This window comes from Anser anser, assembly GCF_964211835.1.
Source record: "Anser anser genome assembly, chromosome: 1".
Classification (NCBI taxonomy): Eukaryota; Metazoa; Chordata; class Aves; order Anseriformes; family Anatidae; genus Anser; species Anser anser.
Genome location: NC_139720.1, coordinates 172982019 through 173001527, shown reverse-complemented (window position 1 = coordinate 173001527; position 19509 = coordinate 172982019). Strand labels below are relative to the sequence as shown.

The following is a 19509-nucleotide window of genomic DNA, read 5'->3' as shown; positions in this document are numbered from 1 at the left end:
CTTTATTCACTAAGACTGGAAGCATTACATGGTTTAAGAGAAAGAAAAACAGAAGTATATTGAAATACTGACAGACAACAACATCCTGCTACCAATGGCAGATTTCTAGGAAATGTCTTCACCCAGAGACAAAAAGATGCATTCTTTATATAAGATTATGATTTTCACTAGATGCCAAAACAAGAATGAGAGATAACGTCTACATTTACATTCCTATATGAGACATTAGAACTGTCATAGCAGTGCTCAAACAGACACTAGAATATTTTTCCTTAACGTCACAAGAGAAAAAAGCAAGCAAAGAGAATAATTTAGAATCACAGTATCATAGAATCATCTAGTTTGGAAAAGAACTTCAAGATCATCAACTTAACTGTCAACCTGACCTACTGAGACCCATCACCAAACCATGTCCCTTAGAGCCACAATGTAAAATATGTAAGACCAGTCTGGAGGTACAGTTCTTCATGAGGTCAGACAGACTTGGCCTAACCATTTTCATTAATATATTGCATATACGCCAAATTTTTACACATATCACACCCTTAACTTTCTAAAATGTATGTGAGTTATCAAATATTGGAATATTGTAAAACAGAACAAGAACGGATCTACCTTTACCCCAGTAGGGCACTTGGCTTTCCATATGGCACTTCATCTGCTACTGGTGTACATCTGTCTCACTGAAAACGTTAGACGGTTAGATTCACTAACAATTACAGGCTGCAACAAGTTTGATTTCAATTATAACAGGAGAGGAAAACAGCTGGGATCCCCAAGGGGAGGAGCAGGTACCTTGAGGGTGAATCAAAAATCAGAATGGTACATTGTATGCTACTAATTAAGATGAAATGAAGTCAAGATATAAATTTTTATTTATATAAATACCTGAAGTTGGTCAGTTTCACTAACACCACATTTGAGACAGAAAAATAGTACCTAATTGACTAGCATGTATTTTAATTCATTCTAAACTAAAGCTACATTCTAAACTAAAAAAGCAGCTTACTTTTGAAAACAGTCAAAATAAAATCCAAACACAAAGAATACAAGTGTTTGTCCAACATCTCAGAATTATACCCAAGTTAAGAGACTTATTTTAGTCAATAGACAATAGTCAACAGTCAATTAGTCATTAGTCAATAATAGGCAAATAGTGAATTAGTCATTAGTCAATAATAGGCACAAAGACTTATGAACAGAACAATATATAAAAAAAAACTTCTGCCATATTTAATAACAATACCTACTCTTGCAGACTGCAAAATAAAATGAATAGAATAGAATAAAATAAAATAAAATAAAATAAAATAAAATAAAATAAAATAATAAAATAAAAATAAAATAAAATAAAATAATAAAATAAAATAAAATAAAATAAAATAAAATAAAATAAAATAAAATAAATAAAATAATAAAATAAAATAAAATAAAATAAAATAAAATATAAAATGTACAGAGCATTCAACTTCTCAGAATCCTGACTCAAGCAATTATTATCATCTAACTTGAACAGCAGAGAAAATGCTTCACCTTTTGTAACTTTTTCTGTAGGAAAAAAAATGGTTCCTATATGACCTACTAATTGGAAACCAAGCCATTTATATGTACCATACTCAAATGAGATACCTGAATACTCTCAGATTGTATCCTTTAACTTACCCCATTACTTACAGCTCAGTGTCTCTTTGGTCTCTCAGAGAAAGATTATATTACTTTAGGACAAACTCAGTCATAAGCTTTATGCTCTTAACACGTCCTTCACAGATTTGCCCCTTCCTCCTGTTTTTGATTATTCCATGCATTGTTTTTCTCCCTTGCATATATGCAAACTGTCAGATACGCGTGGAGTGTGTGGGGGGGGTTTCTTCCCAAAATGAACAGATGTTATCAATGCCAAAGGAGCACTATATTCCTAGAAGGGATCATTTCAATCATGTGTCTATTCAAAAGCATTGCTCAGATAAATGGCACCATGACTACATTTGCCACAAATAACTAAGCTGTGGCTGGAAGACAAAGCTGCCATAGCTGAACTCCATCATATAATTGTTGCTGACTCTGCACATCTGTAACACATTTGGGTTGAAGACCAGAGAATGATAGAAACCACAGTGACAACTGCTAGCTAGCCTTACATATGGATGACATAAAGGAGACTGGCCTGAGGCTATGTGACTAGCAAGGCCACATGGCGCACTAGCTTGGCTTGTGGCACGTGCCAACAACATGATTTAGAAAGCAATAAACAGTTAAGACAATAACCCCTCATGAGTGAGCACATCCATGAACATCCAGCATCACATAGAAGTCTGAGCCTGAACTGCTGTATAGAGGGTACCAGCTGCCAAACATGACCCAGTTGCACAGTTGTAGTCAGTGTCCTGGTCCCCTCCCTCCTTGCTGATCTGTACTAGAATGAAAGAAATGCATCTGCCTTGATTGGTATAGGTATGTGTGTGTGGGTGTGCATGCATATTGTAGAACAGATTTCATAGAAGCAAAATTGCTATCCACTTGCTACCACCACCTCACATGCTAAATACATTTTTGATTATTTATCACTGAGTGCTTCTTTTCCATTCCTACATCTATCCCACCCCATGCTAGTTCCCCCATAAAGTCATGCAATCTGAACTGCCACATAAACAGGTACACCAGACTCACCTAAAATCTTCTGCATCTAATCTTTGGGTCCAGGTACTAATTAACATTAAAATCAATTACTAAAATCTAACTTCAAGAAATAGAAAATCCAGTAGGTGGTGTGCAACTTGTTTTAGGAGTGTTTTTGTTCTTTTTTTATTATTATAATTTGTTTTTTTGTTTGTTTTAGATTCCATTATAAACAATGTTAATGAAGATTTATTTGTTTTGTCAAGAAGCCTTCAGAAAGAGACTGTGTAATTGCTATTTAAATGAACAAAATACTCACAGGTAACTCAACGATTTTTTTTTTTTTTTAAGCAATACCATACTTTTTTTCTTTTCTTCATATTAATTAATATATTGCAAAATGATCAGTCCTCATTTACTGTACAAACCATCAACATTATTTGCTAATTGGTCAGACTGTGAAGATGTATCAGTATGAAAATTTAAAAAAATTAAGTTTAAAGTACTTAAAGTGGTTTCTATAAATTAAGAGTTGGAAGAATTTTTCAAAGCCAAGCATTTGTACTGATGGGAATGAAGCTTTAGTTAAAGCCATTGCTTTATGACAGCCACAGCAGGTTGCTGTCATAAACTAGAAAATAAAAAAAAAAATATTAAAAAAATCCACACCAAATATCAGCTAACAGAACAAAGAGAATATATTTTCACTTTTTTTTTTGTTTTTTTTTTTTAATCTAAAACAAGCAGGAGAAATTGTCTACTCATTTGTTTAACTCTCTTGACATATTAAACCTAGCTGAAAAGATTTGTCTGACAAGGAGCATGAAATCTTCTGGAAAAGCTGAGACGTAAAATCTTCTGGAAATTAGCTTAAAAGTTTAGAACTTTCTTCCTACTTTAGTAACCTTAGAACTTAGTTTCTACATGTTAGCATCCAACTTCCATTAAAATGATTTTCTTGACAGCTATAATTGAAAGATCAGTTTTTAAAAGATAATGTGTAGAATAATACACTTTCTCAAAAAAAAAAAAAAAGTGGTCTTGACCTTGAACGGTTACATATATACTGTTGTTAGTATTTGGAATAAAACTACATCAGGACTCTTCATTCTATACTTAATATCCACTGAAATAAATTATTATCAGTGACAACTGCTAAAACAGTACAGTCTAGTACGTATACAAAAAGACATCCAAAAAGTGAGCTAGAAGCTTAGGTGCATGTTCCATCATTACTCCACTGCTTCAGTGTACTTCGGTATGTTCTAACTAGGTATCCATTCTCCATTGCTTTAATAGGAACTTATATATAGCTACCTATGCATAGGCACCTACAATTCTAGTATATGGAGCTCGATGTTGCTTATTAGTATGTTCATTTTAAATTGCTTGTCCCAACTACGTATGATGGACTTTTTCCCTTCAAAGTTTCCTTCAAATTTCATGTCATTGAATCGATATATAACCACAGCATTCTTTATCAATAGAGAAGAGAAAGATAAGATAGCTATCCAGATCTCTATATTGGTTTTATAGTATACGAAGAGAGATTCCACAAAGCTCATTCAGAATATTTTACAGTAGAAAATGAAAGCAATTAACTTACCTCTGAAATGCCTATATTGAGGCTAAAATAGTCTACTATTGAGGCTAAAAAGCTGAATAGTAGTAGTTAGGAAATAACTAATTGATGTTAGAAAATAACTAATTAATGTTTTAAGTTTAATGTCTGATACTGGAAACTTGCCATTTTCTAGCTTTTTTTTTTTTTTTTCCTGACGTAGCTTAAAACAACTGCCACAGAGTGCTTAGTTTTGGTGGAAGAGGGCTAAATTATAAAGGAAAAAAACTTCTTACTGTAAGCTTGTAGTTTTAATAAATGTAGTTGAACAAATGTAATTAAACATAAATGTATCAAAAGATGTGAACAACTTCAGATTGCAATTTTTATTTTTAAACTTTAAAATGTGACAGTTCTGAACTTCTACATGGGATTTTGTAATATAAATTAATTTCAACAAATTCTCTTTTAAAAGCACAGTTAATAGAGAGATACTGAAAATTCTATCCAGATTCTACAGTACTTCATTTCACAAACAAATAAATACCACCACCACCATCCCAAAGACAAACAAACAAAACCAAAACCACCACCACCACCACCAACCGCAAATAACAAAAATAAAACAAAACAAAAAATACACCAGCATGGAAATTGATGGACTAGATTGCAGTTCTGTACAGAGCAGAAACTGTGCATCTAAGTAAACCATAGGTGCTCTTACTGTAGAGCTTCAGAAATCAAAGCATTGAACCCTGGTTATTCTCTGATTACTGACTCTGAAAGTGGAGGACAGCCAGCATCTGCTGGACTCATCTTCTGAGAAGCCCACATGGTGCTTAAAAGGAGATCGTTATTTTCCTTGGCTTACTGGGTTGGTGTCAAGAGTGAGCGTTATACAAGACTAACAAGAGGATGTCTGGAGAAAGGTACTATTCAGGCCTACCTGTGAACCATTATTTGTTCTGATGGCAATAGCTAGTCTTCATAAAGATAACAGAAAATGTATTACAAACTTCAAATGAGCAATTCACTCTTCCTCTTGTCAGATGGTAGTTCTACTTCACTACAGGCATTACTTCAGCTTTACACAAGCATGACAATATTGAAAAAAAAAAAGAAAAAAAAAAAGAAACATTATTTTATACAGTTGCAGTAATGCACTTTGAGTACTGCAGGAGGTTTGCCCATTGAATTCAGTGACAGCAGGGCCCAAAATACCTGACTTAAAATTAAATGCTTATTTTATTTATTTCAGTGGATCTGATATCTTACCACCCATGGTTTGTCAGGTACCCAAATCTCCCACAAGTACTTCGGCATATCTCCAAAATTCAGTGCCAAAAAAGCAATAATATTTAGATAAAAAAGATGTGTCATTCTTACTAAAGATCTTTGGATAAGCCACCGCCCCAAAAGCCCAATACTGGCAATATATAAAGCAAAATGGGAGAAAACTTCTGTCGAAGGAAGATAAATAACTTTTAACGAGGTCTCACAAACTTCAGATGACATAGTCTAGTGTTACCAAACATATGCATGGTAATATTTAAAGTGCTACATCAAACATCAGTTTGGTTTCTGAAGGCTTATTGTGTAATATTTTGCTGCAACCAGGCAACAGATTTTCAGACAGCAGGGCAGGTTTTTATTGTTCTGTTTAGTGAACTACCAACTGAAATTGCTGTCTTATAACAATAAGATTTTTTTTTTAATTTAATGCACTATTAAGCTTTTTATTAAGATATTATTAATCAACCATGAGACTCTAAAAAGCAAAAACAGCAGATCTTTAAAGCTGCAATTAAAGCTGTGTTTAATGCAGGAGCATTAATGGATGTTCATGCTCTGTTACTAACTGCTGAATATAAATAGCACTATGTACATCAGGTTCCCTCCTGAGTATAATACTCAGACACCCCAAAATACCATGTCTCCAAGGTCTCAAATCATTATAACTCCACGTGACTATAAAATAACCGTGGAAGGAAAGTTCAGTAGGTTACCAAGTTCGAAGAACCTTCAAAACTACGTATTCCTATAGGAACCAAATTGGTTATCCAATGTGACAACAGATTAGTAGCACAATAATTCTGAACAATGTAAGCCAGAAAAACACATGCATTTGGAAGGATAGTCTGAAATGCAGGTACCAGCCCAGCACCAGGCCTTTTTGCTGTTCTATTTTATTGGAGAAAAGGATGCTCCCCAGAGAGAGAACGTTACATTAAGAGTAATGTATCTGGAAAGTCAGACAATTTCAAATCCATTCTCTGTAGAGTAACATGACCAAATTGCAAACAAGTATTCTGTGCACCATATTCAGACAGAACATTAGCATTCTGTACAGAATTGTTTATCCACTCCTTTAACATCATATAGTGAGCAAAATCCTCAAAAAACTTTACATCAAATAGTACTTTTATTCACAGTGGAAAACACATGTCTCTTCCAAAGTACTCCCAACGGACACCTCAGGTATTTCACACAAGTTCGGTGTTCTTGGAGAATTATATTACAGTTCTAAAAGCTTTTTTCAAGAACTCCCCTTGAAAGCAAAAAGTCATTGTACGTATTTGTATCAACGAAAAGTATTCTCCTCTGATATCTGAAGTTACATGTCCAGCTGACTTCAGGAGGTCCCTTCTTTGCCATATAAAATTTCATTTAAAATAAAAGAAGAAAATGCTTTACACAAGCAGAAATGTTATTTGGTCTTATACTCTGAATCAAAAGGTACTTATACAATCCAAGGAGATTAAATAAGCATAGTTTAAGAGAAAGGTGAAAGCCGCTGAGAATGCCTCATTTTAAAATCTGCCTGTACCTCCTCTGATATTTTGTTTTCCTCATTTACATGAGTACAAATGAAGTGCAATTCACCCAAAGGCAACAGAATTAAACCATTGAAAAAGCAGACAGGGAGTCCCTGTGGATCAAGTTCTCTTTTTAGAGTGTATATTGCACAGTTTTATCCACTTTGATAAAGTGATGAGTTTTTGAAGGCTGTGTGCCATATTATCAAATACTATCTTACTTGATAGAAAGTCACCTTTACATAAATAAATCACCTTTACAGAAATTGTAAGTATTGTTTCCCAATAACAATTGGAAAGTAATCACAAGAATAATTTCAATAACAGCCAATAATGATTTTTTTCGCCATACCCTAAGCTAGTTGAAAGCTTAGCGAGACAATCAAAATAAAACAAGAATGGACAGGAATAAAATTCCATTCATATAGAAATTACCAAGTGAAAAAACAAATGCATGGGATCATTGAGTACGAGACCATTTTTCTACATAGCTACTTTCCCAAAAGGCAGACTGCTGCTACATAAGAAATAAAATGCCTTCTTCACTTTTCTATTGCTTTTGGTAATAATTAAGATCATTACATGTGGCAGGGTCAGCAAAGAGAGCAGCTTGCCTTGATCCCCATCTTTCTACAGCTTCTCTATTCCCACCAGCAAGCAGACAGAAGAAAGCAGTGAAATGACTCCTGCTCTGTCCTGCAAGCGACTATTCTAACTAGAATTAAACCTGGACCTTACTCTTCACCCAAATAAATTACAGCTGGAGACTGAAAGAAGGAAGGTTTTGACACAGACAAATATATATATTTGAATATATGTATGGAGATACATATATATATATGTATATATATCCACAAGGAAAGAGTAACATGAAACATATTTTTAAAGTATTACAAGGAATGGTTTAATGTTCCAATAGGAGATGAGTCCCTTGTCCCTGAGGCCAGTGCAGAAAGCACTCCCATTATTTGTTGACCTAAATTCATGATTTCTGAAAGGGTTCATGACTACCTTTGTAGTGGTTTACGTGGCAAGGTTTTGGTAGCAGGGGGCCATAGGGGTGGCTTTTGTAAGAGGGATCTAGAAGCTGCCCGCTGTTTGGTAAGGGCCCCACTGCTGACCAGAGCCGAGCCAATAAGTGATGTTGTTTTGCGCCTCTGTGAGAGCATATTTAAGACAGGGGAAAAAAATGCTGTGCCACACAGCAGCTGGGAGAGTGAGAGGAGTGAGGAACAGCCTTGCAGGCGCCAAGGTCAGTGAAGAAGGAGGGGGAGAGGTGCTCCAAGCGCCGGAGCAGAACTCCCCTGCGGCCTGTGGTGAGGACCATGGTGAAGTAGGCTGTCCCCCTGCAGCTCATGGAGTACCACGGTGGAGCAGGATTCCACGCTGCAGCCTGTGGAGGAGACCACAGTGGAGCAGGTGGACCTGCACCGACGGAGACTGCGGCCTGTGGAAGACCCCTGCCGGAGCAGATTCCGGGCCGGACCTGTAGCCCGTGTAGAGGAGACCACGCAGGAGCAGGTGACCTGGCAGGAGCTGCTGCCCGTGGGGGATCCAGGTTGGAACAGTTTGCTCCTGAGGGATGAACCCTGTGGTACGGACCCATATCTGGAGCAGTTCTTGAAGAGCTGCTGCCTGTGGGAAGCCCACACTGTATCAGTTCGGCAAGGACTTCATCCTGTTGGAGGGACCCCACAGCACAGGGGACGAGAGTGACCGAGAAGGAGTGGCGGCGAAGAAGCGCTATAGACTGGCCATAACCACCGTTCCCCCGTTCCCCTGCGCCGCTCGGGAGGAGGAGGTGGAAGAGGATGGATGGGGGGGAAGGTGCTTTTGGTTTCTTTCCTTTGTTTCTCACTTCTCCAGCTTGTTATTAATAGGTAATAAATCTTACTATCTCCCTATGCTGAGTCTGTTTTGTCCATCACAATAATTGCTGCACGATCTCCCTGTCCTTATCTCAACCCTTGAGCCCTTTTCATCATATTTTCTTCCCGTTCCTCTTTGAGGAGGGGGAGTGAAAGAGTGGATTTGGTGTAGCTCGGCCGCCCACCCGAGTAAAACCACCACAACCTTACATTTCAATTTCAGGGTTGGATTCGAGAGGTCTTAAGAATATATAGCTTCTTCATCAAAAGGGGTTGAAAAGTCAACATAATTTAAGGTATCATAAAACATGCAAGATTTGTTTCTGTAAGTTAGTACAGTTTTATCTTTTTCTCTCCAACTGTTCTTCTATTTCATGAGCTGACATCAGCAAAAACCTTCAACCAAAATGCACACAGGCTTTTTATTTCATCTATCATCTACCATTGACAAACAAAAAGGTTGTGAGAATATCTTGAACTAAACAGTTTGGATGGAAAAGGGAAATGACAAAGTCAGCATCCTAGATTTGATTGTAATCCATAGCAAGTAAGAACACACAAACACACACAACTTGGCAGTTGCTTTTACCCAGTAAAATGAACAAATAGAACGACAGACCTGCTAAGAGTCTGAAAACAACCTACTGTGTCTTCATTTTATGCAAGAAAGGAAGAGAAAGAGATTAGCCTAAACTCCTACAATAATATGGATTTTTCAGCTGACAAAAGCAATACTACATAAAATCTTTCCTGTGCTTTATTTCTAATTACTTTTTATCCTTTAATGAACAAGAAAGTACGTGATCTTGAAAGTCCTTGTGCAGTCAAAACTCCCACTAAAATTAATGGGACGTTTTTTCCAGTCTAAAAGCTCTGAGATCAGGCCTCAAACTTAGCTTTCTAAGCTCCCATTAATCAAACTTTTAGTTTTTTTGTTTGCTTGTTTGTTTGTTTGTTTGTTTTACTTTTCTGCTAGGATCATATATTCAGAAATACAGATGCAAGAAATCATAGTCTTTTCTGAGGAAGGAAGAGTGCTGTACTTTGTTATCATCAAAATTTTAACTCAATTTCACAAGTGAAACCCTGATTTTGAAGAACCTATTACCTGGACACCAAATTCTTAATTTTTCTTCTTCAAATAGTTTATAGAGATGTCACAGAGCACCCGTAGAAGTTACAGTGTCTGATTTGTACAAGTGAACTGTGTATATAAACTTTCTTATTAAGCAAACTTCTCTGAAACTAATGGACAAAACCAAGAGATTCTGAACATCCTTGTCTCCCATTCCCAATAAAGGGACTTGCCTCTTTCCAGAAGTTGGAGGAAAGTTGGTTTTGAAAAGGGTGTGGGGAAAATACAGAGTTAATATACTGAGTTAAATAACATAAGCTAAACATGAAAAAAGTTCATTTTTCCTATGGAGCCCCACACAACTCACAACATATGTCTGAACATTACAGCGCACAAAAGAAAAAAATAAACCTTTATTTAGATGCCTCAGTGAATCATGTTGGTTTGCAAACTGTTGGTCTGCTGTTGGTAAAAAGAAAAAAAAAAAAAAGGAAAGAAAACTAGCAAGAAAGTTCTGAATTCAAAAGAATGTACAGTATTTTTGGCTGTAAGACACTAGCATCATTACCCCAGCATAGTTCTCTGTTTTCTCCCACTTAATTACTATAGGAGACTCTTGCACAGAAGTAAAATTAAAATACACTGTAACTTGTCAAATCAGGAAGTACTAACAGCAGTGTAGAAAAGAAAAGCCATGAGACTTGTTTATGTTTGATCATTAATAAGCCTTAGCAGGGATAATATCTTTTATTCATTTTTTACACTTAGGTGCCAAAGTAACATGTGTATAAGAGAGAACTGAAAGGAGAGCACTGAATTTAATTGCTCACTTAGAGAGCCTGTGTACTGGATGTATTACATCTGGATGTATATCATCTGGATATGAGGATATGGTTCTGCATGGATCCTTACATTGGATATTGTACCTTTCTGTGAAGATACCTGTGAAAGTTCTGTAACATCACCTCCATTTATTAAGAACTCAGGAATAATGAACTACTGATCTTTTAATTACAGTTGAGAAATAAAAGACCCAGCACATAACAGAAAGAAGGAGAAATAAGGATGATGAGCTGATTTGCATTTTGACACATTGACACACACACATGTAAAATACTTCCACAATAAACATTAAATTGAAGAAGAAGCACCAGATAAGTCCTTGCCAATTTACTGAGTTCTTGTGTTTGCCAGCTGGCATGGTTTAAATTGACTTCAGCATTCTTTTGCCTACAGCTTCCCATTATTTTTAAAGGCTGTAATTTAAAAGACATAAAAAATCACATAAAAATATTAAATAAATAATACCTAATGGTAATGGCTGCTTCTCCTGAGAGAGGAAATAAATAAATAAATAAATAAATAAATATGCAGAAAGTAAAAGCAACAGCTACAGCAGTTGTAGACATAAGTAATTTTGCATGTTTTCAGGAAAAAAAAAAGAAAAAAAGGGAAAAATAGAAAAAAAAAACAGGCAAAGTCACTTTCTAAAGGATCTTTTTCTTTTTCTGGAGTAAAACCTTAAAAAGCAAATTACAATTAATTAAACAGAATTAAAGTTAAAATATAAAGTCAGTGTTAGAACTGAAAGGTTCACAAGACATGCAATTATTTTCCTTTGTAAGCAATTAAGTATGCTGTTAGAAAGACAAATTAACATCTTCTTAGGTAAAGAAATTAAGCACATTTTTCACTGCTCATTCTTTTAAACCTATTCTAAAATCTATCTGTATTGATATTAGCAATGAACACAGAATGAAGAAAATCTAGTGAGAGAAATCTTCTATATCACAAAGAAATTCTGCCCCACCAGAAGAAAACAAAAAGAGACTTCATAACGAAAGTTTGATTTTCAAACCATGTGCATTCCCCCTTACAGCTTGAAACATACTACTCTGTATACTATCAACATTTTACTGTTAAAGTCACATCTTGTATTTACCATTGTTTCATGGATCTCTACCTCCTGCTTTTGTTCCACTCTTTTTTTTTTTTAAATAAATCTCTGTTACTTGACTAGTAACTGTTAAAATGAAATGTGAAAAGGAAATAATGCTGCAAAGAAATTGCAAACCCAACAGTAAGTTCACCTTTTTACTCTACAGTGAATTAGTTCTCATTTATTTATTGTCTATGTAATGTCTAATTAAAACTGATATCCTGGTATGAGACGATTTGACAGGTATAAAATTTTATAACTTGTGCCAAGGTGAATATATAATTTCAGTAGAATAGTTTGCTTGTTTTGAACACAGACATCTAGATGTAATACACACATAAAGGCAACATAACACAATCATTAACCAAGGACAGAACTGTCTTGGCATTTCTAATTCAGTACAATTCTTTATGGCTGAAAGGGATCTGAACTAATTGTTAATGATGACAGTTTACAACTGGACTCAGCCATAGAAGATTATATCATCATCCTGCAAATACCAAATTATTGTTTTGTTTTGTTTTGCTTTTTTCTCTTATTGTTCCCTAATGTTATGAACTGTGAAAACTTCCATCCTTATCTCAAGAGCAAAGACATGGTCATATACTACAAAGAATAATATGTGGTTCTTGAGAAATAGATGACCATTACTTAGGTCCATGTGGGTTATTCCCACATGAAATAAATTGGTGGTTTCAATTTAGCTCAAAGTAGATGTGATTTATCTATGAAATACCGCAAACAGACTACTTATGGGAAATTCTAAGGTCAAAGAGTTCAAAGATTCAAACCACTACCTGACCAAGAGTGACTGGCTCTGTACTGCTGTTCAATGCAGTGCATCTCTTATATCGATAAACTATGAAAACAGTAAATGCTAAAGGTTTACAACCTTTCATGGTTGTGAAACTCTCTGAAAGTAAAGATACAAAAGTCTCAATTATATGAAAAACAACAATGTCCAGGGGATAGATCATTTCAGTAGCTACACCATTAAGCTAGAAAACTATATGCAATGGGAAAAAGAAAACAGAATTTATTGCTGATAACATGTACTCTCCAGATATTTCTAAATATCTGCATATTAGTGGTAGCATGTTTAAAAAAGAAAAAGGGGGGGGCGGGGGTGGGAGGAAAAAGTAGTCTCTCTCTTTAAAAGCAGTAAAATGTCTCTCATGTTTTCTCTTTCTCTCAGAGGCAGCATATTGTGAAGGACAATCCTTTACCCCTCAGAAGAGAATTCTAGTCTGGTGGGAAGATTCTCAGTGATGCAAAGTTACATTTTACTGAAATCCCAAAGGTAGTGGTGATTCAGCTTTGAAAGTGGCACTACAATTCAATGTACTATTTTTTTCTCCCAGTTCTATGCGTTGACTCCAATCCTGTGAATTATGTAAGCTAGAATCCATGCTGGGAATGAACACTGAGACTTTCTTGTAATCATTTACACAAGTGGCACAGCAATTCTGTTATGAAGTGAACAAATTATAAAGTGAACAGCAGCCTTCTGGTTGAGGAGGAGGGGTACAGTTAATTAATGTTACCACTGAAAGAAAAAAAAAATGTAAACTTCTGACAATAGTCTGAAGGAAATCATGTGGAATTTATTGTTATAGGTTTATTTTTCTCCCAATAAAGAATAGCAATAAAGTAATCCTAATGAAGACCATCAGAATATCAAAGAAACAAAGCAATGCTCACAAAGAAACTCCAGAAATCACCATGATTACAATGACTAGAAATTGATTGACTGAGCCCTTTGTTAGCAACTTTTCTTTCACAAACTGAAAAAAAAATATTTTGTCAAGATTTGCATAAAGAACCTACATTGTTACAGGCATTCCTATTCAATTATTCATATAGCTTGTTTCCAGTAAGTCTAATCTTATTTTCTTTTCTGTCTGAATGTCACAAATTTTATCTCAGTACTTACACTGAAGTTAGTATTAAAAGGAGCGGGAAGGGGCTGTGCTGAGGTTTAAAACATTGCATACTTAGTAATACAATTATCACAGCTGCCTGCGTAGTTGGTCAGAGGTTGATGCATACATCAAGAAATCTTAACTGATCTGTGTTGATCCTATTGCCGCACATTCTCTAAATAAATAAATAAATAGATAGATAGATAAAAGGCACCTTTCATGCTTTCATGTTGTGAATGAGGCTTCTTCATAATCATCACTACCTTCTTAAATAGTCTTCAATAGTCTTCTCCCTAAAAATTTTCTAATTTTATGAAAGATAAGCCTGAAGTGGAAACAGAGGTCAATAAATACATGATAAACACATGCTGTCTTTACTGTATTTTGGATACCAAACGTTTCACTCATTTTAAAGAACAAGATAACAAACATTTTTCAATAAGACAATGTCAAAAGGTCTAAAAGCTTTGCTTGTTATACCATCCCACACTAATCCTGACATTGCCAGCAGTTGATTTGTATCAGTATTACAATATAATGTAATTAGTAATGGTAATATTACCACAAATCGTATAAACAGCACTACTCTACTGCTTTTGAATTAGTTTTGTAAGCATGTTAATAACATACCATCAAGCATCAATATGAATCCTTGACAGCTTCTTGAAAAAAGGCTGTGCATGCCTAAGCAATTTTCTCATATACAGGTTTTCTTTAGAAATATTGTCACTATTTCATTAGCTCAAAAGGGAGTGTATGCATAAAATAATCTCTGCTAAAAAAGTCTGACTGCTAGCCAAGAAAGCATATGTTCAATAGTCTGTATTAACTGCTGGCTAGGATAGGGTTGTAGGTACTACAGCATCAAGTGAATTTCTTCTTTAAAAGATGTCTAACAGTGAAATGAATGCTTTTTATTTTCATTCTTTTTCGAAGGGGGAACCCTTTGAGTGGCACAAAATGTCATTTTGACAGTATTTCAACAAGGACTGTTAGAATGAAAACAGTGCAAACATCTTAGGTCTACACCAAAATCTCTGAAGTCCAGCAGAATTGTGGATTGTCTGACCTAACCTGGTCACCTTCCTTAAACTGTTTTTAAAAAATAATAATAATAAGAAGAAAAATAATAAAGAATGCCACAAAATGATATTTGTGTATTTCTGCTGCATATTCTACTGCAATCTGAGGATAACCAAATCTCAACTTTCAACATTACTGGCAAAGGTAGAAACATGGTCTGCAACTCAGTTTTCCAAGTTGCATTATGCTGTTACTGCAATCACGTCTGTGACCTGCTCTCTGGACATGCCACTCCTTTTACTATAGATGGAGTCTAACATCAGGGTTTGTAATTCAATATCTATCATTTTGCTGTCAAAAGTTCAGCAAGAGGAATTTTATCATCACTATTCAAAGGTATTTTCCATACTGTCAGGCACTTGGCTGATCTGATTAGCTTTCCATTTTATATGGAACTGCTAACTTAATAAGGCATTTAGAATGCCAATAGATACCGTTAACATTATGAGATGATGCATACAAGGTTATAGAAAAGTCTCTTTTGTCAAGTTAAATTATATAGAGATGGAAAACAGATTTTTCTCTAATCTCATTTTTTTAGAAACAGTAGAACTATTTTAATTCAGTATTTTTCAAAAGTTTTTATGTCTATAGTAGATATCCCTCACATAATATTTTAGTCCAAATTTTTACAGTTTGGTTACTGCAAGTAAAAATATAATGGAAGGGGTTTTTGATTGGTTGGTTGGTTGTCTTTTGTTTGTTTGGTTGTTTGAAAGCAACAACAATCTTAAATATGGCTATACTGATAGAAATTTACAATCACAGATAAACTTTCACAGTTTCTCTGAAGGAAATTTAATGTTATGTAACTGTATTTTTCTGTGTTTCCACTTGCCAACCAGAAAACCTGTGTATTGCTGAGATTCCTTATGTCATTAATTATATAACACCAACTTTTTCATTTATTTTATTTTTTTTCAGTTTTGCAGAGGGGGAAAGGGGGAGTGAGGAACAAGGTTTTTCTTCTGTTTAACCAGGGAAACATTGGGAAACATTTTTTAAAATCTAGGAGATTCAGGTGATTTAGAAGGTCTTTGAAAACTTGAGACATTAGAAACAGATAAAATTAGTCTAAATTAATTTTCAGGAAAAAAAAATGTTAAGAATCTGAATCCATTTGAAAGTGTAGACAGCCTCTTTGTTTTAGATTTTTTTCCAAAGTGTATAATCAAATATATATATTATTAAAAAAAAAAAAAGTTTTGTCAAATCTATATCTTCCAGCAGTCTAGGAGATAAACAGCAAATTCCAAAAGTATTTCAGTCTTCCTTCTGGAGAATCTAAATGGAAAACCAGAGAAAAGCTATTCTACTGTCATTCCCTGCCACCACTACCACCCCCCCCAAAAAAAAAAAAAAAAACTTTTTTAAATTTAATTCTGCTTCATTTCTGCTTAGTTCTGATTACTTTGTCATTTTAGGGATAATTCACATGATTCATTAGAAGTGGTGCATATAGAGCAAGCAGAAAACATGAAACATAATTTACACAAAGGTATCAATATTTACTGGTTGAAATATCCTTTCATTTTTAGGCCTAATATTATTTTGATGGGATTGACACTAAAAGGGTTTTAAAAAGTTTACAATTAAAAACTCCAGAGACACTTTAGTACAAAGAGATGTCTAAATCCTGAACATACACACTATATTTTGTGGACATGTACTCAGTTCAAGTCACTTGATATCCTTCTCTGTAAAACAGAGTGTGTTTTGGAATTGGATTCTGAGTGAACAGTTCAGCAATATTTCTGTCTCACATGTTTGCATCCAATACTTCCCCAACTATTTTTTAGTGAAATCATGATCTTTGAGTAACAGAAGTTGCAATTTCTTATTTTTAAATTTTATCTCTTGCTTGGGAAACAAAAAAAAAAAAATAGAGAACATGGGCTAACCATCCTAAACAGAATCCTTCCCTTCTCTGCCCCACCCCCCAAGTTTCCTAGCCCTTAATTAGATAGATCTGTTCTCCTCTCCATTTCAGCTTCCAGGGTTTATCTGAAATTTTACTACTGCTTGCCCTGTTCTGATTTCTTTTAGTATTTTTAAATTTTAAGTGGATTTTGTTTAACAGTTAGTAATACTTTTTCTTTACCTATGCTTAGGGTACAGAACAAAGATGTGATTTGTTCAATTAAGCTGAAATAAGCAACTAGTTTTAACATTTGAATGTAGGGTCATCATGAAGTCATCCTTCCTGTAGTGAGGTATTCTAATTAGAGAAGAGGGGGAAAAAAAAATCTCTAAGATCCCCATCATCTAAGGATTGTTTAATCCATGAAAATTAGAGATCTATTATATTTTTAATTTCTATGGTAGCTGGCACAAAAATACAGAGAAGCAAAATACAACACTTCCTTTCCCTCCTTTTGCCTGACAATCACAAAGAACTAGGACCAACCAGAATAATACTGTTCCATGACTCAGATTCAGTTTATGCAGCCAAGAAGAGCCTCTTCATTACTCTTAAACTCCTGATAAAATATAAAAATCATTCCCTTGATTGGTCTCTCATATTAACAACTTTCACAAATATCAGTTGTGCAGGTTTTTTATTACATTGACATTTAATGTCCCATTGAAAATCCAGTATTCCCTGATGTGATAGAGAATCCTCTGATGTAATATATGTTGATAATACAGCAACAAAATTTAAAGCTTTTATTAACTCTGAAATCCGACATAACTTTTCCATTATGTTCATAAAATTTAATATAACCTTAAGAAAATATTAGCACATCAATTAATTCAGAATCTGTTTTACCATGGTAATTACTTATGTCAGATTTTGCAAAGATAAGTTGCATTTAGTGCTGTGATACAACTCCTATATTTAATTGCAAAGACTCTTCTAAATTTTGAATTTAGGAAAATAGAGCTTTAAAACAAACAAAACAAACAAGCAAACAAAAACTCTCAAGCTAAAATACAAATAACCAGTTTTGTGCCAAAAGAAATACTTTTAAAAAGTCTAAAAGCAACTCTGAAAATTATGTTAGAAGTTAGACAAAGAAGGAAAATTTGTCAATTGATAACTTTCTAAATTACATAAATTTTGCAGAGTATGTTTTACCAAATAGCATTTGCTTCAGTAGTATTGCACAAAGATCTTCAATGAATAATATTAACTGTTCCTTTAATTGTTTTTATTCTCAAAACAAACTCTAATCACCAAGTCTATTACAAATATTTTTTCCCCACATTAAATCCACAGTCTTTTTTCCCCACAGCTTTAATTTAAAGTGTTACATAAAGCAGGTCACCCTATGTTCCATCTCTTGCATATACATACTTTATTTATTTGTATGAATTTGGATAAGTAGGAGGAAGAAAAAAAATTTCTGGCTTCCATTTGTTTGGAAGTTGGAGAAAACCTCAACAGCTGAAAGCAGAAGACTATAAAATTTGATCTACAGATCCATGTTAAGTTGCCGGAGGTTTTAAAAGCTTCTGTGAAGATTAGGTACAAAACAGGAAGCCCCTCTTACCTTTAAAATTTTCTCGTGTGATTTTCAAGCCAACATCACCTGTCTACTACATTACTTTACCACAGCATTAAATTACGTAATCTATATTAAGTATCATCCTAGTTGCAATAAAATTAGTCAAGCTTTATCAGAATTGCAGAAATTAAGAGAACTGCATAGGGCATATACAACATAGTGCATGTCACACAACATTTATAGCATAACTAAGATAACCCCATCTCATCATGTTTGATGGACAATAATCCTAAATAGGAAAAAAAAAAAAGATAATTGCATGTATATGAGAGGAGGGCATTATGGCATATGCTAAAACAGGATTCCCAGGCCAGAACCATAAAACACATTGCCAAGTTCAGTTGTCCCACAGATTAGACACAATTTTGGCTTACAGTCTTACTTGAGATAACATAATTAAAACGTAAATTAAAAAAAAAAAAAAGAGTGTCTGTTTTTCCATGATATACACAAAATGCAAATAGAAAAAACAAAACAAAACAAAACAAAACAAAAAAAAACATGAATGTGCATTTGAACACATGAACTTGCCCCGCCGCTACCAGAAACACAAACACCTTTACAAGGCCCTATTCCAATATTTAGTCCCCAGAAGCTGTTACTGCCTTCAGGCCTGTATTTGGAGCTTTTCAACTCATTCGTTTCAGAGAGTAGAACCTTCTTCTAAGCCACAGAGGTATACAGTCACAACGGATCAACATGCTATCTATAAATTCAACTCAAAGCAGGGGGATTATCTGAAGAGAGTAAAAAAAAAAAATGTAAGTATTTATTATGTCCTGCCACAAAGTATCTATATAGCAAACAATAATACATAGCATTATATTTTCAAGTTTTTGTGTGTTGTTGTTGTTTTCTTTTTCCGATACTACAAGGCAGAACATTGTCAGAATGGTTAAAATATATATATATATATATTTCTTTCATTACTTTGTAAATATGACTATAAGAATTCTTCTTTCACAATTCATCTGAGGAAACCTGTCCTGTGTTTTTGAAATACATATATATATATATATATGCATTAATAATGATAATAATAAAAGAAACAAACAAAAAAAAAAAAGAATGAAAGTGAAGACTTCCCTATTCCCTGGAATACTTTAATATTTTATCAAAT

At 34.4% G+C, this 19509-nt stretch overlaps 1 protein-coding gene across 17 annotated transcripts in view; it reads right to left on the bottom strand.

The window, feature by feature from the left end:
• PCDH9 (protocadherin 9) overlaps positions 1-19509 on the bottom strand; it is an 803467-nt gene that overhangs the window by 497357 nt on the left and 286601 nt on the right. Inside the window, exon 3 of one of the 17 annotated variants that reach the window (XM_083820655.1) lies at positions 1428-19126. The exons of the other annotated variants lie outside the window; for them this stretch is intronic. Within the exon in view, the coding sequence (XP_083676781.1) occupies positions 19109-19126 (18 nt within the window). The 3' untranslated portion in view covers positions 1428-19108. Of the gene's footprint in view, positions 1-1427; positions 19127-19509 lie in introns of those variants that run through there. 17 annotated transcript variants of the gene reach the window in all.